The sequence below is a fragment of the Eriocheir sinensis genome, chromosome 15, assembly GCF_024679095.1.
Source record: "Eriocheir sinensis breed Jianghai 21 chromosome 15, ASM2467909v1, whole genome shotgun sequence".
Classification (NCBI taxonomy): domain Eukaryota; kingdom Metazoa; phylum Arthropoda; class Malacostraca; order Decapoda; family Varunidae; genus Eriocheir; species Eriocheir sinensis.
The window spans coordinates 13,014,017-13,036,380 of NC_066523.1; the positions used below are offsets into that span (position 1 = coordinate 13,014,017).

The following is a 22,364-nucleotide window of genomic DNA, read 5'->3' on the forward strand; positions in this document are numbered from 1 at the left end:
TTTAATTTAATCAATGGATGGGTAGGCGGTGGCTAAGTGGTAGCGTGCTGGGCCCACATTCACCGCGTGATGGACGACGCGGGTTCGAATCCCCACTCTACCACCTCAGATTTTTCAGTCACCGCCGAGTAGCTTAAAACTACCCATATGCTGTCCTGAAGACCACCCATCAACCCGGATTCTAGAGGAAACCGTCCAAGTGAATCAAGAAGGAGTTCCGGGAGGCAGCATGAGCCAAGAGAAGATGGCGCCACTATAAACACTTGCTACAGGCGTACACATCAAAAAAAAAAAAAAAAAAAAACTATCTAAACTCTTAACGGTTACTTTGTGTTTTGTCGCTTCTTAGCGACAGAAACAAGAAGTGTTGTGTTGAAGTAACAAAAGCCTCGCAAGGCTTCACCGGCATCACTTACCTTGAGAGTGTCGTCCCTGTAGCCCTTGATGGTCCTGGCGATGAGGGACACTCCGGCCAGGGACGCCAGGGTGCCCGAGGCGTAGATGCTCTGTGTCACACCCACGGCCAGACCGACGGATACGTTCTCGCGTTGCAGCGTCTCGCAGGTGCCTTTCAGGGAGCTGAGGGTGAGCACGGGCGTCTCTATGGCGACTCCCTCCAAGCGGAAGAGACCCCCGAGGAGGCGATTTTGCTCTTGTAACGACTGGAAGAAAATTGAAGAGAGGCTCTGAATGTGCTCCGGTTCGAAGACTGCCCCGAGGCGATACACGGGCGTGAAGTTTCTGGGGGTCGAGGCAGTGGAGGGGGCGGGGGGCGTCGGGACATGTGGTTTGCTGAGGGTGCTCTGGTCATCTTCCTGAAGGAGTGTGTCGTTTGTGGGACTGGGGGTTGTAGGCAACGAGATCGTAGTGGAGACTTCCTTCCTCACTGTCTGGAAGAGGCGGGTGTTGAGGTGGATGGTCGCGGAGGAGGAGGCGTCGGTGGTGGGCAGGCCGCTAGGGTCAGTATTCTTCAGCGACACCTTGGGTTGGGCGGCCAGGCCGGGATTAGGTGACGGGGGCGCCGCGACCGCCAGACGTCTCTCTCTTTCCGATGGTGCGGTTGACCTTTCTGACCCATCCTGGTGGTCCTCGGAGTGCTTTCGTCCTCCACCTTTGCCTCCAACAGCAGAAGCAGCGGCAGTGGATAAGAGTATGAACGTGGAGAAGAGGAGGACGAGAAGACGCCTCATGACAGCGAAGAGACCAGTTGGGGTAGTTTCCAGTTGAGCATAATCTTATTGACTGGAAGGAACACCTTGGGTCGTCTCCAGGTCATTGCAGGTCAGTCAAGGTCAGGTGGAGAGGAAGATAGTGTGGGATGGCCGGGAACGGGCCGAACATGCATCTGCGTTCCCGTTCACCTTTAACTCTCACTGCCTTCACGACGCACCTCCATTCCTACCTTATCCCCGGCCTTTACACCATCATTCTCAAAGTACTTAAAGTGGTGCTATTCATCTTTTAGAGTCCGGGAATCCTGGAGGGAGGCAAGGAGGGTCTCGCGCCGGATGAAACCAGTTCCTCAGCTTCCATCACCGAGGATGAATATGCCGGAATTCGAGTAACTCAGAATATTGGGAAATCACAGAATATTAAACCCCAGGTAGCTGCAGTTTTCACCAAGGGCTGACACTCGAGGTTTTTCTGCTGGGGTGCGGAAGGCGGGGGACGGGGTTGATGGCGCCGCCGGACTCCTGAGGGCGAGGAACTATATGAAGGAACACGCCCAGCGCTCTTGGTCCCTCAAAGGCTGCTGCCCCTTCATCAGCTCGCGCGCCCGAAGTCACTAATCTGCGGGAGGAAAAACAAGCTATTTAGGGAAGTGAACAAAAGAGAAGCGATACAGCCACCACGTGAACAATGAAAACAGTATAAAGCATCAGACATTAATCGGTTTAATTGTCCATCCCTTTTATTGCTGCGCTCATTTTGTATCTAATCGTTAGCAGGTTAAATGATTGATTTGTTAGTTAACTGAACACATACACAGTCAATAAAACCACGCAACGGGCGGCTATTATTCATTTCTAAATAAAGTGCGTATTTCATACTCTCTATTTAGAGTTAGACGGTTAAAATTCCCTTTACAGTCTTGACACTGCAACATTTTAAGTCGTATTCGTATGCCGATATCTTCACAAAAATACAGATTGTCGATGCTTTATCTTCCCAGGTTTTCTCTGCTTTGATATTTTTCAAAGTAATTTATTTGGGGCACAACTGCTTAAATTACTTCATCGAGTCGTTTTCTGTTTTATTCGCGCATACATTTTCCTTTTTATGAGTCCTTTTATGGGTGAATGAAAAGAAGGTGGACGTATAATAATGCCTGGATAGCGCATACACACACACACACACACACACACACACACACACACAAGCACAAACAAACCAACAAATAAACACACTCGACAACAAGGATCAGATTGGCAACGAGGATGGAGAAGGAGAGAGGATGAAAGAAGAGGAAGAGGAGAGGAGAGTTTGAGAGAAGGAGGGGATGGCAGAAGTGGAGAGGAAGGAGGAAAGAAGAGAAGACCAGAACACTCGCGGGAGAGACAGACACAAAGAAGGGCAAGAGAATGAGAATGAGGCTGGAGAGAGATAGAGAGAGAAAAAGAGGAAAGAGAGAAAAGAGAGTGAAGTGAGGGAATGATGAGATTGAGGCTGGCTGGCTGGCTGGAGGACGGGAAGGATTTGATAGAAGAGGGAAGGACGAGAAGAAGGGAGGAAGGGAAGGGAGAGATAAGGAAGGAGAGAGGGAAGAGGAGAAGAGTGAGTGGCAGAGTAACGAGGGTCATCGTGAGACATTCAAGGCAGGACGTGATGCAAGGGGGGGGAAAGAGAGAGAGAGAGTCTGTTTATTTGTCTTATCTATCTCGGCCGCTTTCTTTCTGTTTACATTCCCTCATCTTTTTTTTTTTCTTCGAGCCTGTAATTTGTTTTTAGTCCTTGAAAAAAAAGATAATTGGAACTTCATATTAACTCCCTTATTTGTCCGGTAAAGGAGAAGGTAAAGAAAGCAATAGGTCTAGAGTTCTTTGATGTAGGATTTTTTTGTGTGTGTGTTAGAGACAGATATACAGACAGACAGAGACAAAGAAGGAGACCGAATGATATAGACACCTACGATCAGTCATAGGAAGGGAGAAAAAAATATCACCTTCATTTTCAGTAATATCCATCATGTGGCTGAGAATGACGGTGGTAATAAAAAAGGTCAGATGTTCCTGTGATTCTGCCGCGGCCTTCCCTGTCCCTATCCTCCTCCATTCCCTTTGTTCTCTTCATCCTTTCCACCGCGCTCCCCCCAGCTTCAGAAACGTGAAACCGTCCCCTCTATATCCCTACCACTTATTCCCCTATATTCCCTTCACGTTTCTCGCCTCTCAACTCCCCTCATTTTCCTAACCTTCACTTTTACCATCCTCCCCTTCCCCCCATCAACACCCCTCCCCCATCGTTTACACCCCAACTTACATCGTCTCCTTTACACCCCACCAATTTATCCCTATTCCCTTCACTCCTCTCCCCTCTCAACCACCTTCATCTTCCTCCCCTTCATCCTTAGCATCCTCCCCTTCACCCCATCAACAACTCTCCCCAATCATTTTCACCCCTCCAATTAACGGTCCTCTTTACACCCCACCAACGTGTTCCCACTCCCTTCACTCTTCTCCCCTCTCAACCACCTGCATTTTCCTCCCCTTCATCCTTAGCATCCTCCCTTTCACCCCCATCAACAACTCCCCCCATCATTTACACCCTAAACCCATTCTTACCCTCCCCCTTCACGACCCTGCCCTCTCACCCCTCCATTCCCCTCCCGCCCTCTTCATCACACCAAGTATTCTCATTATCCTTCTGAATGTTGGAACAAAATCTTTTCAGCCTCATTATTCACCGTCTTTCTCCTTCTTTCTCTCCCTTGCGCTTTCCCACTCCCTCCCTGCCTCTTCCTCCCTCTCTCCCTCCCTCCCTCTCCCTCCCTCCCTCCATCTCCATCCCCGCCTCCTCCTTCATCTTGGGTGTCTCTTGACCTTTAGATATTGGTCGTCTGTCTTTCTCTTGTCTTTCTTCTTTCCCTGATTTTTTTCTTTTATTTGTTTATTTTGTCTCTGTCAGTCTTTATTCTTCTCCTTTTTTCTTCTTTCAGTATTTTTTCCTCCTGACTTCCTTCGTACTATTTTTCTGTATATGTTTTTATTTTATTTCGTTCGCTTTAATGTTTCTTTTATCTTTGTTGTCTAGTTTTTCAAGTCATTTTTCATGCTGGTTTTACTTTTTGAATTTGTTTACTCAAATTCTCATTTTTTTTCTGTTCTCTTTTCTCCTTTTGTTTCTCTTTGTTTGTTGTCTCATATTCGCTTTTCGAAGTCCATTTTTTTCAGCTTTTCCCTAGCTTTGTTTTGTCCTCCACGGCATTTTTTTCTTTTTCTGTATTTTTTTTTCTTTGTTTTTGCGTATCGTGTTCAGCCCACCCAGATAAGCTTTCCCGAAACATAATTACACCAAGAATAATTTCCTTTAATCTTTGCCCCCCAAAAAACAAAAAAAAAAAACAGTACAATTCATCAATAAAGAAAATTCATCCCCGCCAAGACATGTTATCGAAGGTTTCGTCTTAAGTTCGGTAAAAAAAAAATAAAGAATCTTTCATCTACATGGATCGGTTAAAAAAAAAAAAATGATAGGATACTGTTATAGATAGAAAAAAAAATTATATAGTCGAAAAACGGGAAATGAGTAACGGTAAAATAAAAAAAATATATATATAATGATGAAGTTATATATTATTATTTCGGTAGTAAACAAGTAAACAACATTTTGCCAGACATACATATATAAAAAAATCTACAAAAGGCTTCCGGAATCTCGGGACAAAGAGATCCAGACGAGTACTCTCTCTCTCTCTCTCTCTCTCTCTCTCTCTCTCTCTCTCTCTCTCTCTCTCTCTCTCTCTCTCTCTCTCTCTCTCTCTCTCTCTCTCTCTCTCTCTCTCTCTCTCTCTCTCTCTCTCTCTCTCTCTCTCTCTCTCTCTCTCTCTCTCTCTCTCTCTCTCTCTCTCTCTCTCTGTGTGTGTGTGTGTGTGTGTGTGTGTGTGTGTGTGTGTGTGTGTGTGTGTGTGTGTGTGTGTGTGTGTGTGTGTCCGTTCGCAGGTTTATGCTAACAGCCGATTACCATTAAATCAATTGCAGAAGGCTGTGTTGGGCCAGGTGCGTCGCCTCAGTGTGCAGGTGAAGCGATGGAGGGGCTGGAAGGAAGAGGCAGGCGGAGTGTGGGTATGAATTGGCGTCATTACCGCCGGCGAGGCACGCGCTGCCCAACGCATATACCGACATTTGCCTCACGTTTGCGGCTCTTCGTGTACCCTTAGTTGCTGAGGATGATGATTATGAGGATGATAAAGATGAGACATAATCAGATCAATGTAGTTAAAGGAGAGAGAGAGAGAGAGAGAGAGAGAGAGAGAGAGAGAGAGAGAGAGAGAGAGAGAGAGAAAATGCTGGGCAGTTAGATAAATGGATATATAAGTTGACAGACTGGCTGATGGATAGAATAATGGATAAATAGATAGTCAAATATAAAGTAAAAGAAATCGTTTTAAATATTTAGTAATCCTCACATTACACTCACATACTACAAATTGTTTATATTATTTAAAGCCTCTCTATCACGGTTGTCTCCCCCAATCACCGTCCATTATTCTTTTGCTGAAAACTCCTGTTGCAACCCTGTGGTAAAGTCCCCTCACTGCCACACCCTCCATTCGGTCCTCACCCCTTAAGCCTTCACTACCATCACCCAGTCAGTCAGCGCAGAGGCTCTTTGATGGTCGATAAATGGCTCAAGCTGTTATTGCGAAGCTCATAGTCCAGTCAATGGGAGTTCGAGGAAGCTCCTGTGAGATCAGATCCATTTTCCTTCATCAAGCGTCCCTCCGCTCGCCTCTCTGACAGTCCATCTGTTCATATCATATGGCAGCCCACCTCCACTAAAGTTTTCCCCTCCTCCTCCTTCTCCACCTCCTCCTCCTCCTCCTCCTCCTCCTCCTCCTTCTCCTCCTCTTTCTCCTCCTCCGTTTCCTTCTTCTCCTCCCCCTATTACTTCTCCTACTACTCCTCCTTCTTCTCCGTCTCTTACTCTTCCTCTTGCTCCTCCTCATCTCGTCCTCCTATTTTCATGCTCTTCGACCTCCGATACCTTCATCAGAGAAACTGTAATAACACAGTGAAAAACATCCCAAATGGAAAAGGAGCCAAAGAAGGAGATGAGGGAAGGTAGAGTTTTGGAGAAGCACTCTGATAGGGAGTGGCCAGCAGAGAGGAGAGAAAAGGTCAGGATGACAGGAGCGAGGCCACAGATGATGGAGGTGAGTGAGTGGGGTGCGGGGTGCTGGTCAGCAGTGTTAGGTGAGTGAGATGGTGGGGATGTGCCGGCTTGTAGGCCAGTGGGCAGCTGAGGGTTGGACGGGGGTGGAGGTTGTTCGTGGTTTGCCTGTAGGAGCAGGAGTGGGGTCGGACAGTCTGGGGAGGGACTGGGTGTGTGTTGGGTGGTGTTCATTTGGGCTCCGATACCTTGTTATTTATTTATGTATTTATTTTTATGTTATTTATTTAGTACATATTCCATTACATACTTATTTTTTAGATATATGTATTCGTTACTTATTTCTTCAACTGAAAGGGAGATTTTCACTAATGAACGTGTGTAGGAGAAAACCGTGTTTTTTTATTGAGATTGACTCTTTTATGGTATTTTTTCTTTGTTTCGTTTTCTTACCCTTCGTTACAGTGATGATATTGATCCGGGCCTAAACATTTTATTCCTTTTACGGTTTGTTTTACTGGGGGCGAGTCTCTCATCGATGAATGTGCGTAGGAGAACAGTTTTTTTTAATGAATATTTCCTTCACTATCGTAATTTTTTCAATCTCATACTACGGTGCTGATATTGAACCGGATATAACACTTTTCTTCTCTTTCTTTATCGCGTCGAGTACCCGCTGCTTTCTCAGCTTCACGTCTCTATTTTCCGATTAGATTATTACCTTAGCTTGTCACTCAACGCACGCACTTGCCTTGTGTGGAGGACAGTCAGTGAAGGGTTTAGTTCCTTTTCACTGACATTTTATCTTTTATCTTTAGTAATTTGATGTAATTGGAAACCGATTTCATTTACTACTATTTTTTTATGGATTCAAATTTTGCAGAATATAGGAAATACAATGTTACACTTCGTCCAGGTATTGACATTATTTTACGTTTATTATTCTATGTTTTATAAGTATTTTCAAAGCTGTAGAAGCCGGTTGAAGAAAAAGCAAACTAAACACTCACTTCTAATAATTCCTGTGTGATTCCCATTTAATGCAGTTCATGGAAGCTATTTGAGATAATACTTTTAACATTGAATTTCGAGTCTTTAGCCGGTAGAGACAATGTTAGCTGTGTGGGTTGATACTTTCAATCCCTTTTTCATTTTTTTCTCTTGAATTTCTGGTCGTTAGCTGGAAGAGGCAATATTCTGCGCTACTTTTACAACAATACCGTTAACCTAGTCCCTACGTTAGTACCTTCAGCTTCCTCGTGGAGATACTGTTATTGTTGCCATGAATATGCATCACCCACAGCTGCCGCGCCGCTGTTTGCTGGGCACTCACCTCATGATTACCATATTGAGACTGTTTTACGCCAGACGGAGTTCCCCTCGTAATCAGTCTATGGATCTATCCCTTCATTTCTCCTCCCTCCTAGTCACACTCCCTTTCCCTCCCGTCCGCATCCCTCCTTCCCTGTCTATCACTTCCCCTTTTCTCTCGCTTCTGCATCCCCCTTCCCTTTGTTACTTCCCCTTTTCCCTCCCTTTTGCAACCCTTCTTCTCTCTCTCTTATTTCTCCCATTCTCTCTTCTGAATCCCTTTTGTCTCCCTTTCGCCTTCCCCCTTCCCCACCTATTCACATACCTTTTTTTTTTTCAATTATGCATTCCCATTTCCCCTCCTTTTCATATTCTCTCTCTCTCTCTCTCTCTCTCTCTCTCTCTCTCTCTCTCTCTCTCTCTCTCTCTCTCTCTCTCTCTCTCTCTCTCTCTCTCTCTCTCTCTCTCTCTCTCTCTCTCTCTCTCTCTCTCACTCTCTCTCTCTCTCTCTCTCTCCCTCTCTCGCTCTCTCTCTCTCTCTCTCTCTCTCTCTCTCTCTCTCTCTCTCTCTCTCCCTTATATGTATATTCTTCCCTCTGTTTATCACTGCCCCTTCCCTTGTAACAACTTCCCTCGTCTGCTCATCATCCTTTCGCTTTTAAATCTTATGTCTGTCATGTATACTTCCTCCTTTCCCTTCCCTTCTCTGCTCTTCATTCTTCCTCTATATAACTATTAATCAATTTGCTTCCCACCTTCCCTCCCATCAACTGTTCTCCTCTGCTTCCCATCTCATATATTTTTCTGTCTCCACTACATCCCTATCGCCACTTCTGACTGACTGACTTTGGGTGGGTTACATCTCTAACTTTTAACTCCGCCGCTGTCGCCCACTCTGATCACCTCTCTGTCGTGCTTCACTCCATTTCAGCTGTTTCGTCACTCCGTGCTGGTAGGGAGGCGCGGGGAGTCCTGAATAGCGCGCAGAGGAACTGGGTCATGTGTGTGGTGGTGGGGCTTTGTGTTGGGACGTGACTAGGAAGAAGAGCAGGTGCCGCCAGGGGGTGACGGAATCGACATAAATGGCAGCAGGAAGGGGAACGGAAGCATCACCAATTCTCTGACTATTCCTTATTAGTAAAAAGCCGCAGGGAATCACTTGTCACTTCAATAATATATAATCTCTATCTTGGTTCTCTGTAGGTAGCGGCCGCTTTGCTTGTTAGCTGTAGATTTTGAACTTTGTCCTAAAAATGCTGTCACAGATATGAGGGATGCTATTACATATTATGTTTGCTCACGTACTTTCACATTTCTTACTAATAAAGATTTAATTGCTTTTCTCAGTTCGTTCCCTGAATGTATTTTTTAGTAGTGACAGACCTTGAATTTAGTCTTAATGGGGATAATATATTGTCTTTCACGTCCTCTTAGCCTTCTCATCAGTCGAATTAATGGATTAATTCTTTTTCACTAAGTTATCTGTTGGCAGCGACATTATTCTTCGTTGATGGAGGGACTCGGAAAGGACTTTACTTAGCGTTGATTTTTTGTTTATTCCTCACCTCCTCTTACAGTCCTCATCTACCCATGAAAAAACATCTTTCTTACATCTTTCTCTGTACGGATCGTGTTCTTCATACGGAACTGAATCAATAGGCGTCTTCAGCTTTCATTTTCTCTCACGTCTTTCAAATCATCAGCCATGAGTCCAATAAAAAATGTTACATCTCTAAAGGGACTAAACTCTCAAAAGTCGTATTATTGATTGTAGAGCTCGGTGTTAGTGTTAAGGATGATGCTATTTTTTATCACGTCTTTCCACCTTTCTCGTCGGCTCATAAAATACGTCTATCTTACTTCATTCTGTAGCTGCCACTTTCTTCGTTTGGGGGAGGAAGGATCACAAGGCTTATTGAGTTCAGCGTGGAGTCTGACTTTAAGGCCAAGATATATAAGGTATATTCTCTCACGTTCTTTCACCTTTTCCATCGGCCCGAGTAAATAAATGTCCTTCTCACTTGGTTCTCCGAGGGCAGCGACTGGTTTTATTTTTTAGTCGGCTCAGACATGGCGTATTCGCTTTGAACTTTGATTTTGGTCCTAAGGATAAAAATATATATTTGCTCACGTTTCTTTTACCTTCCTCATTGACACCGTGGCTCGTTTGATGAAAAAACGTGAGAAGAAAGGAAAACCCATCAAGGTAGTTTTATTTCCAGCACAGTGGGCGCGTGCGTGCTGGCTGGGCCGAATTCAGCTTCCTTATATGGTAGAGCCGGACTTCATATAGCAGGACCAGCCTCACCCCCCTTATATCTACGACCTTCTTCATTCTCTTCATATCTAGGGCTCGTGAAGGAGAGTTTATGAGACAAGAGATAAAATAAGGGAGCGTGGGGAGGCTTGGTGAACGCGGTGGCGGGCGGGAGACTCACTAGGGAAGCTTTTTGGTGGAGGTTATTGGCTTACCTGACGGGGGAGAAAATGAGTTATATGTGATAGAGGCGTCCCCTTCGATGGCTTATCCTGTAGTCCCGAGTGTGATGCGGCGAGGGAGAAGAGGCGGGATGGGAAGGGAGGGGGTGACGGCGAAAAGATGGGATGGGAAGGGAGGAGTAAAGCAAAATTGGTGAAGGATTCTGCTCCCGACCACCACCGAGAAAGGAAAGTATTGGAGAAGATGTATTGAATGATGTAGATGATATGGAGATGGTGGTGGTAGTTGTAGTAGTAGTAGTAGTAGTGGTGGCAGTAGTTGTAGTAGTAGTGGTGGTGGTGGTGGTGGTAGTAGTAGTAGTAGTAGTAGTAGTAGTAGTAGTAGTAGTAGTAGTAGTAGTAGTAGTAGTAGTGATGGTTGTAGTAGTAGCAGCAGTAGTAGTGATGGTAGTAGTGGTAGTGATGGTAGTAGTGGTAGTGGTATTAATAACAGAATAGAAGGAAGAGGAGAAGGAACAGAAATAATCTCACAAATTTCATTATATGTCGATGATGAAATAAGGTTACTCGAGATTGTTTGCCAACCAATCGGAAACACAGATCACGGATCTCGACTGTCAGGCTGTGCTCTACAGATTCAATACAGTCACTGAAATGAATATCCAAGGAGACTCAGTGTCGTCGTATGAGTGCTAGTTATTTCTGACCACCCATAATAAGTCACAATGAAGATGATTTCAATGCATCATCAACGTTCATTGCAAATATATTTCTTAAGCCTAGTTTATAAATGAAAAGGAAAAACAGAAGCTCTTCCCTCTCTTCATAACGTTTACACATCATAGCTTTTCAGAGTTACGTGTTTCAGTACATTATAAAAGCGAGATGTATAGTTAACAAATAGTCTTTTGATCTTTATCTGTCACAATCGATTCATCATGTGTAGTTTGCAACTCATCCCATCACACTGGATCTGTTATGGCGCTGTCTGTCATGGGGAGAGTGATGAGCGGCATGGGGGTGCGTGGCGGCTGCCCGTTGTGCTGGCAGGCTTCATCCCGACAAAGCCCTTGATAGCCGGATCCAGCAAAGCCTGTGTATGACGTGAGAGAGTTTACTGAAAGAATAGCAATCCACCGTTTATTTATCGACACAGTTCATGTAGCATCCCTAGCTTACCGATTCTTGGGTTCGTCGATACAGTGACAGAGTTTAGACAAAATATGTATGTTTATTATCTTGACTAGTGAGGAGGTGACGGCACCTTGGTAGGACTGCCACCTGAGCCAGTAATCAGCAGGTGTGGGTGGGTGTCCTCTGCCCCGCCACCTCTGATGATATCCGAGGGTGTGGGTGAATCTGATACTCCTCCATCAAAGCCCTATCCTCATTTAGATTCATCGATTCAAGTTTTTTGGAGTTATTTGTGCAGGTGGCGGCTTCTCGAGCGTGGCCTGATGCTCCGCCGCCACCCACCTCGCCTCATCTGCCAATCCCCGGCCATTGACGCCCATTAATTCGCAAAACCAGAAGTGTTGAGTGCGAGAGTGGACACACCCACATATATGAAGTACGTGTGTTTGTGTGTGTGTGTGTGTGTGTGTGTGTGTGTGTGTGTGTGTGTGTGTGTGTGTGTGTGTGTGTGTGTTTGCGCGCTTTGCTTTGTTTGACGAGTAAAAAAGGCAGGACAAGGACAAAACAAAGGAACAAACATGCAATACACGATTATTCTTATTCTTATTCTTATTCTTATTCTTATTCTTATTCTTATTATTATTATTATTATTATTATTATTATTATTATTATTATTATTATTATTATTATTATTATTATTATTATTATTATTATTATTATTATTATTATTATTATTATTATTATTATTATTATTATTATTATTATTACACACACACACATACACACACACACACAGTGCCGTTTCGTACCCTCCTCACCGCACTCACTTCCCTTGCCTTCAATATCGAAACTCGGTAAAGTTAAAATTAGGTTTGACGTCCAGTAATTAGGATTTCGGGGTGAACCACTACACGAGAGGCTCAATGAACACTCTTGCGAGCCATGCCGAGAAAGAGCCGAGGGTTTGTGTGTTGATACCGATTTAATATATTTTTTTCTGATCCCACTTATGACTTCATCCCTCCGCCCTCACCTCCCTCCACTCTGTCACGTTAAAATGGTGTAAATCAGATCTAGGATGTAAAGGATCAGGAAATGTGGAATATGCTGAATTAGTGCATGGATCAGTGGATGGAAATAGAGATTATTTAACGTATATATGAGTTGGTATGATTGTAGTTGGGGAATGTAGTGAAAGACAAGCATACATAGAGATGAAGATACACAAATAGTTGACTAGCTGAAGTGGTACAAAAGTAAAAAGATTTATAGAGATAAGTAGATTGGTTGATTGTTCAATCTCATAAAATAAAATTGATTTAAACAAATATTAATAAATAGATAGAAAAACGGATCTGGAAGTATAAATCATTAAATAGATGGATTAAGTGACACATAAAAAATCGATTGATAGATAGATAGAAATATGTCAATAAATAGGTAATAAATGGTGAGAATATTAACACACACACACACACACACACACACACACACACACACACACACACACACACACACACACACACACACACACACACACACACACACACACACACACACACACACACACACACACACACACACACACACACACACACACACACACACACACACACACACACACACCAATCTGTAGCAATTAAAATGGAAATATTCAAGAGTAGACATAAACAAAGGTTAATTTAGAGGAACCCAGTTACTTGTTGTCACTAAGATCATGAACGTATTATATCTTCTAATCGGCTTTCTTTTTCATATACAATTATTGGTATGAGTTTGAAGATCAATATACTAACCTTGCTCTCTTTGCCCTTTTTACAGGTAAGTTTGGCAGAAAGAAATAGAACTTGTTATGTAAGTAGCCGATGACATTTTTTTCTAAAGTGATAACTATTTTTCTATTCATTCAAACATTTTTTTTTCTATGGTTAAAAGTTTCCTCTCTAGCTCTTGGGGAGTAAGAGGTGGGTAGTTAATCCAATAAGGGTGAAATTAATTTGTCTTTAATCGGTTTCTTCTGGCTATGATAAGTATAAAATTCCCCCTCCTCTCATATCATAAGCAGAATACATTGTTCCCTCCTTGGTACGGTACAGTCGAGAAGCCCGTGAAGTAGTCTTTCGCCGTCTTCAGCCTAATTAACAGGAGGGAATTACTAGAGTAGTTAAGTCCCATCCCCAAGCACTTCTCAGCCACTTAGCTGCTTCTAATCAAATAATCGAATACCTGTAGTGTTGTTTTTTGCACTTTTTTTTTCTTTGTGTCTACCTGATAAAATTAAATATTCATTATTTTTATAACGTTCGGTCACTTTTTCGTTCAGCTTTCTAATTTTGTTCAAGAATTGCAAGAATTACATTTTTTTTTTATCAGTTATACTTTCTTTTGTGAGTTGGAAGCATTTTTCGATTATTTGAAATTCTAGAATTTTTTTTTATGTAAAGCTCCTTTCTCTTTGTAATCCGTAAATGTGCGCGCAAACACGAGCTCGAACAGGAGCCTAAATCCTCGTCTAGCTCCCGGGATCACTTATTTTCCACACCCACCAGCAGCGAAGAGCAAAAGAACTGTGTGTGTGTGTGTGTGTGTGTGTGTGTGTGTGTGTGTGTGTTTGTGTGTGTGTGTGTGTATGTGTGTGTTTATGTATGTCTGTCTTTCTATCTCTGTCTGTCTGCCTGTCTGCCTGTCTTTATTTCTGTCATATGGGCTTTCGTTTCCCAGTGTTACTTGCTATATCTTTTTGCCTACCTATCTGTCTCTTTCCGTTTGTTTCTCATGTTTTTCTTTTGGTCTGTCAGTCTATCTGCTTGCATACCTGTTTATTTTTATGTTCCTGCAGTTGGTATGTCTGCACATCTCTTTACATAATTGTCTGTCTCTCAATCTTCATACCTGTCTGTGTTTTTGTGCCTGTTTGTCTGTCTCTCACTTCTATAACATTCACAAGAAGATATTTCAGAATCTATCAAGAACTCAAAACTTCGGATATGATGGAGAAGATGCCACAGAAGGAGTAAAGCAACAGCAGGTCATTGGCGTTCCATTACTTCGCTTTTAGTCTGATTAGTCGGCATTAGTCAAGCCATAAAAGCGGCCGCTGACGGGGTGCTCATGAGCGTCAGCGCCCAAACTTCCCTGAGGCCCCGCTAATGCCTTCGAGCCGCAGCTTCCAAGGTCTTGAAACTTTTACTTTTCGCCATCGCGTCATAAATTTCATGACTTCCTTCGTGGTAAAAGGGAAAGCCACGCGTATAGGACAAGCCAAGGGTAGAAGAGGACGACTGAGTGCTTTGATGATTGTCCTTATAGTTTACTCATTTGTTTATTTGTATGAGAAAAATATCAGTAGTCATACACGTTCTTTACGTTGCTAAATTCAGACACTTCTTTCATATTTGTTGGAGGATATATTGAACGATGTCAGCCCTTTACTGTTTTTTTTTTATGTCGGTGGCCAAACTTTTTCTTTTCAGCATAATTTTTGTGGAGCTCTTGGTTCATACCTCTATTAAGATATTTCTTAAACGCTGCGATAACGAATTTTCTTTTAAATTCGAGTTTAAAGCTAAGATGGCTTACACAAGTTTGATTGCATGAATAAATAATAATAGTGTAATGAAGAATGAGGGGATGCAACAGGCGGGTGAATACATTAAAATTATTCCGAAGATTATACTGCTAGAGGTTTAGGAGACGGAAAATGTTAAACGACCAACGATTACGGAAACACCTTAAAGAAAAATAACCTAAATAATAGTGTGTATATATTTTGCTGACGACTACCACCTACGTGGAATTTAGTGGAAGGACGGAGTATGATGACAACATTTTATGCATGGCTCTAAAAAAAAAAAAATGAAAAATGTTGCACTCATTTGCATACATCAGGCGGCAGCAGCGCGGCCCGCCACACGCCGCAAAATATGGGCCGCGGCTTGCGGGAGAAACACACTTAAGAACCACTGATTTAAGGACCGAGGAGGCGGTTTCTCAGAAAATTAGAACAACTGACCACTTACGAAGAGGAGAGAGCGAAAAGAAAAGTAACGACCCTTCCCTTACATAATTTATGCACCCACCTAAATATGTAACGTACAAGACAGAGACTTCCCATAGTTGGCGAAGTAACTTATTTATGAAGAAGCACTCACAAAGTTTATCCAATGAAGAGAAACGCATCTCTGAGTTTAGCAAGAGGCAATTAACGAAAGGATAACAGCAAAAAAAAAATTAATGTGTGCGCATATATATATATATATATATATATATATATATATATATATATATATATATATATATATATATATATATATATATATATATATATATATATATATATATATATATATATATATATATATATATATATATATGGTGCTTTTGAATCTTCCGGTTAAGGATTGATTCAAAAGCCTTCGATAGACTAGAAAGTATATAGGGCGGTAGTTTTAGGGGTTGGAACGGTCAACCTTCTTAGGCACAGGCTGTATGTAGGCGTACTTCCAACAGGAAGGAAAGGTAGATGTTGATAGGCAGAGGCAAAAGAGTTTGACCCGGCAGGGTGTCAGCACGGAAGCACAATTTTAAAGACAATAGGAGGCATTCCATCAGGTCCATAAGCCTTTTGAGAGTTGAGGCCAGAGAGGGCATAGAAAACATCATTCTTAAGAATCTTAATAACAGGCATAAAGGAGTCAGAGGGGGGATGAGTAGGAGGAATACGCCCAGAGTCGTTCAGAGTGGAGTCGTTACAGAATGTCTGAGCGAAGAGTTCAGCCTTAGAGATAGATCAGACGGTGGTGTTGCCGTCAGGGTTTAAGAGAGGAGGGAAAGATGAAGAAGTGAAATTGGAGATATTTTTGGCTAAGTGCCAGAAGTCTCTGGAATAATTAGAAAAAGCAAGGTTTTGACATTTCCTATGAATGAAAGAGCTTTTGGTAAGTCAAAGAGTAGATTTGACACGATTCCGGGCAGAAATGTAAAGATCATGGTTAGCAGGAGAGCGAAGGCTCTGGTACCTTTTGTGAGCTGCCTCTCAATCTTTGATCAAACGAGAACAAGCGTGATTAAACCAAGGCTTTTTAGCATGAGGAGTAGAGAAAGTACTTGGAACGTATGCCTCCATTCCAGAGACAGTCACCTCTGTGATGCGCTGGGCACATACAGAGGGGTGTCTCTCCTGAAAGCAGTAATCATTCCACGGGAAATCGGAAAAGTACATCCTCAGGTCGTCCCACCGAGCGGAAGCAAAATGCCAAAGGCATCGCCTCTTCGGTGGGTCCAGAGATTTTACAGGAGCGATAGGACAGGATACAGATATAGGGTTGTGATCTAGGAGCCCAACGGAGAGAACAGTTTGACTGACTAAACAGAAGGGTTAGAGGTAAGGAAGAGGTCTAGTATGTTGGGCATGACTCCAAGACGGTCGCGAATACGTGTAGGGTGCTGAACCAACTGCTCTTGATCGTTGAGGAGAGCAATATTATAGGCTTGTTCAACAGGCTGGTCAGTGAAAGAGGATGAAAGCGAAAGCTGGTGGGGAACATTGAAATCTCCTAGGATGGAGGTTTCAGCGAAGGGATAGTGGGTCAATATGTGCTCCACTTTAGAGTTCAAATAGTCAAATAATTTTACATAGCTAGTAGAGTTAGGTGAAAGATAGACAGCACATGTGTATTTAGTAATAGAATGACAATGAAGTCAGAGCCAGATGGTGGAGAATTCTGAAGAGTCAAGGTCGTGGGCACGAGAGCAACTGATGTCGTTGCGTACGTACACGCAACATCCAGCTTTGGATTGAAATTTAGGATAGAGATAATAGGAGGGAACAGAGTAGATATTGCTGTCAGTTTAGAGGAGGAGAGGTGGTGTTCCACTGAATGAAAATTAGAACGAAGACCGCGAATGCTGCAGAAATTGGTAAGAAAGAGGTTTGAGGAGTTATCAAGACACCTCTCAAGTCGGCAGCCAGAAGGGGAGTCCTCCCTGGGGAAATTTGTGGTCACACATACACAAAACATATTATATATTCCTGGATTAAAACTTCCAGCCGTTCGTCGCAAAATTAACTTGCACACACCTAATCTAAGAAGAAAAGAAGTCTAGTGAATGACAAATCACCCTCAAACGTAAATATATGAATGAAACATTCCCTCTGTATCTGAAGCCACTCCAGACGCTGCGACAGATCAGCAAAATAATACCCTCCGACTCAGCGCACGCACAGATGAACAACACACACACACACACGCACACGCACACACACGCACACACACACACACACACACACACACACACACACACACAAGTTGGTCAGTCGTAATCTTGATGGACTTCCTCACCTCCCCTTTCCCTCTTCCCCTTTCCTGCGCCTCCTTGTCCCTTCCCTCGCCTTCCTCGGTCCCCTTCGCCTTCCCTTATCCCATGACGAACGGCCGCTCTATATCACCCAGAGGAAACGCCACTTCTTATCTCTGATTCCTCCTCCTCTTCTGCGGTCTGTTCCTTTCCACACACACATACACATTCTCTCTCTCTCTCTCTCTCTCTCTCTCTCAAAATAAAAAAAGTCGTGACTAAAATTTCAACAACGCAACAAACTATTTACCATAAAAAAATAAAAAAAACTTGGGGAGCATCACACAGCCGCTCGCCCGTGATAGGAAATGTGTCACTAGAAATTTGATTCCATTTTTCTTTTTTGTCGGGAGTTTGATTCCGGGTCACTGTCGCTGAATGATTTTCCGTCTCGCGGGTTTAATTGGGTCTCATCCCTCTTCTTCGTGACCCGGCGCGCGTGGGAAGACTGGGCGCTTCTTTTCGCTCTTACTTGTCTTCGTGAAATTGATACACGCACTCATCAACCTTACTACCTTTTCCTTTGTTATCTCCTTTACTTTATTGACCCAGCGTGAATGCATTACTTAAATACTCCCATTATTTTATTTGTGCTTGTCGACGTGTAAGTGATACGCGTATTTATGCATCCCATTTTTTCTACTTTTTTTTCTTTTTGTTCCGACAGACGTTTAATAAATGCGCATTTCCATTTTTTTTTTCACTTATTCAAGTAAAAATAATCTACTCCATCCACGTCATTCTTTTTTTTTTTTCGTTAAACTTCCATTGTTTATTTATATGCTTACTTATATGATATACGTATTATATATCTTTTATAAACGTTTTATTTATCATATATTAATCCTTTTTCTATATTGTATATCTTTTATAAACCTTTTTCATATCTTATATTAATCTTTTTACATATTATATATTTTTTATAAACCTTGTTTCTACTATTTGTCTATGTAGGAATATAAGATAGGAGAAAAAAATGCCTGTAAAATTCCTGACATTTTTTTCCTGTCTCTTATTCCCTTTGGTCTGCCACATGTCAGTGTAAAAATATCACTGTATATTTATTGTTTAGTTGTCGGGTCTTAACATATATCCTTCCCCTTGTGTCTTTATTTCATCACAACATTTACTTCATGTTCCCCTTTCTTTCACTTGAACATTTCTTTAAATATCCCTCTCTTCCTATTCCTTATAAACTCCCTTTTAGTCCTAGTCTTGGTGGCGATCTCTTCTTAAAATAATAGCCTTTCTAACATATTCCTCATATTTAGTCCTGCTTTTTCCTCTTTACCTCCTCTTCCTTTTCCTGGTAAATCTTCTCCTCCCCGTTGTCTTGAAATTTGAGATTAAGTTAATGCGAGGTAAATAGGTATTCTCGTACCTCTGAGTGTCATAACTCATGGACTTCTGACGTGTCGTAACTGGCGTTGGTCTTTCGTTGTGTGTAAAGCTAGACGTAAGCCGCAGCAGGTGAGCCACGAACGGGCAGATCCAATTACCGGGCCGACAGGTGAATATCCATGTAAACACTTCATAAGACATTTGGTGAAGGATGGCCTGGCGGGGGAAGGGAAGGTGAGGAAAGGGAGACGAGGTCGGAGAAGGAGGGGAAGGAAGACTTCTGGGAAAAAAAAAGACGAGGAAGGAGAAGGTAATGGAGATATGAAAGAAGAGGAAGGAGAGGATAAAATTGATAAAAGAGAAGGAACCAGGAATCGTAAAAATGAAACGAAAACGCAATGGGCACAAGGGTAAAGATCCAGAGCAAACAAGATAAAGCCATTTTCTTTCAGGTAGGAAGACACCTACCGAAACGGGCGTAAGCCACTCCCGGTGAGGTATATATGGGAAGTGAGAAGGGTGCTGAAGCCCTCCCAAAACCCTTCCCATGTCCTCACTCTCCGTTTCCCTATTGTCTCATCAACACTAGCCCGGTAGCAGCGACGGGCCAAATTTGTGTCTTTACCATGTAGCAGCGACGGGACAAATTTGTGCCATGATATAAACCCCACAAAATAGACGATACATAATCTGATCACAAATGCTTTGATATATATTATGAAATGGTTTGTGTGAGGGGTGATTTTTTCTCACTTTTCTCGCTTAGAGGGACCATTAAGAAACATGATCCCGGCTGCTACCGGGCTAGAGAGCAGTTCAGCATGCTCTCTACAGACAGGTCCTCTCTCTTTCCACACCACACTGCATTCACACAACGTACACACCTTTTTCCAAAATCGGATAAACTGGAAACTTCACATCTCCTCTCTCACTAAATCAGCTTCGAGGTTGGGCGTTCTGTATCGTCTCCGCCAGTTCTTCTCCCCCGCACAGTTGCTATCAATATACATGGGCCTTGTCCGCCCTCGTATGGAATATGCATCTCACGTGTGGGGGGGCTCCACTCACACAGCTCTGTTGGACAGAGTGGAGTCTAAGGCTCTTCGTCTCATCAGCTCTCCTCCTCTTACTGATAGTCTCTTAAATTCCACCTCCATGTTGCCTCTCTTCCTATCTTCTATCGATATTTTCACGCTAACTGTTCTTCAGAACTTGCTAACTGCATGCTTCCCCCATCCCGCGGCCTCGTCGCACACGACTTTCTATTCAAGCTCATCCCTTTACTGTCCAAATCCCTTACGCACGAGTTAACCAGCATTTTCACTCTTTCATCCCTCACGCTGGTAAACTCTGAAACAATCTTCCTTCATCTGTATTTCCTCCTGCCTACGACTTGAACTCTTTCAAGAGGAGGGTATCAGGACACCTCTCCTCCCGAAATTGACCTATCTTTCGGCCACTCCTCTTAACTCTTTTGTAGGAGCAGTGAGTAGCGAGCTTTTTTTCATTATTGTTTCCTTTTTTTTACCCTTGAACTGTTTCCTTTACTGTAAAAAAAAAAATCAGTTTGAAACACATGGAGGAGATAAGTAAGGGATGAGCCTGTGAATCAAACCCCCTCCCTCCCCTCTGTTAATGCCCTGCCGTGATGCATTACGAGTAGCTGGGGAGAGGCGTAACTCTGCCAACTGTGCCTTAGATTCAAGAATATAGGAACGTCGAAAGAAGGGCAATTCGAAAAGACCTAGAAATTGTGAAGTCATATATTTGATTCATGAAGTTGATTAGAAATTGCTGAGAGAAAAGATTTTGCAAAGACCGAGAGGATTCATTGATATACTTCTTGTTTCTCACACAACACGGGACACGAGGAGCGAGTCAAGGAATGAATATCAACCTCAAACTGAATGAAGGAGTGAATCTTAACCTTCATGGAGTCGCCAAATAAATGCTGATATAAAAGATTTACCGAAGACCAAGTATGTCTCTTGAAAAATCCAAGTCGCCTACACTACCCCGGACACATGAAGGTTAAGGGATGAATCTGAGCCTCAACCAATCTTCACCCATCTCCCTTCAGTTCATGCCCTGCCGTGATGCAATAGGAGTAGCAGGCTAGTCGCACATCCCTCCCCATTCTCTCCCCTTTTTCTGCTATCCCGCCGGGAGCTGATCTGCTGGCTCAGGCCACTCGCTCACCACAACTACTCGATATGGAGTGAATAAAGGGATAAAAAGTCCATTCGGCAGCAGGGCTTTGGGGGACGACTGTTGTGTCAGATGATCATATTAATAACTTGTGATCGAGCATCGAGTATTGTATTAGATGACCTTCCATTTACATATATCCGTAAACAGTGCCCCCCCCCCTCTCTCTCTCTCTCTCTCTCTCTCTCTCTCTCTCTCTCTCTCTCTCTCTCTCTCTCTCTCTCTCTCTCTCTCTCTCTCTCTCTCTCTCTCTCTCTCTCTCTCTCTCTCTCTCTCTCTCTCTCTCTCTCTCTCTCTCTCTCTCTCTCTCTCTCTCTCTCTCTCTCTCTCTCTCTCTCTCTCTCTCTCTCTCTCTCTCTCTCGAGTTTGGTCCTGTAATATTGTGCAAGTACCATCAGCTCTCATTGTAATAATGCCCTTGATTTCTGGTCGTGAGTGGTGGTCCTGTAATATTGTGCAAGTTATCAGCTCTTTTGTAATAATGTTGAGATAATGAGTTATGGTAATGTGATTTTGTGTTATTATTATTACTTTTTTTTTTCTAGGTGAAATGCGATGCCTTTTTACTTTGGTTTTGCTGTATTTCTGACAATTCTTGGCTTATGTAAGAAACAGGTATTCAGTACAGATATGAAATATAAAACAAAAGAAATAAAAAAAATCATAATCGGTTGTTTTATTTCTTACCGTCAAAAGATTCGTCAGTAACCCATGAGGAACAATATTGCTTCATTGTATGAGAAATGTCCGATTATTATAGTTAATTTTTAATAGTTTTGTACATGCAAGCAAGAATATAATTGGCCCATACTACCATTGCAAATAGGAGCTTAATTAGTGTTTTGTAAGGTTTATAAAGTTTTACCGCTGGTTGAAATGTTCCACTTCACATTTTCCATAATATAAAAATGGATATTCGTTTTATCGCTTTTACTCATTGTTCGTTTTTTTCCCACTACATCACCCGGGCAGTTTTTCTTTCTCATAAATCACCCTTGCAATTTTTTCTCATACATCTCCCGCCGAAGCATATTTTCTCTCCAACACCAACCATATAAGTATTTTCCCTAACATCACCCACACACGCATATTTTGTCCCTTTCATCGCCCGCACGTCTTCTTTTTCATACCAATCACACAAACTTCCATGCTTAATTTACTCTTCTTCCCACACAGGCTTCTTAGTTGTCGCCTTACGTCATCCTTACTGCTTTTCTTTCTCGTTTATTTACCCTTCGCTTTC

General features: G+C 42.7%; 1 protein-coding gene across 1 annotated transcript in view; it reads right to left on the minus strand.

Moving 5' to 3' along the window:
- Nucleotides 1–307: 307 nt before the first annotated feature.
- The window catches only part of LOC126998929 (uncharacterized), a 49,248-nt gene continuing 27,191 nt past the window's right edge, over nucleotides 308–22,364 (minus strand). The window contains exon 2 of the mRNA XM_050861190.1: nucleotides 308–1,791. Within this exon, the coding sequence (XP_050717147.1) occupies nucleotides 324–1,190 (867 nt within the window). The 5' untranslated portion in view covers nucleotides 1,191–1,791 and the 3' untranslated portion in view covers nucleotides 308–323. The remainder of the gene's footprint in view (nucleotides 1,792–22,364) is intronic.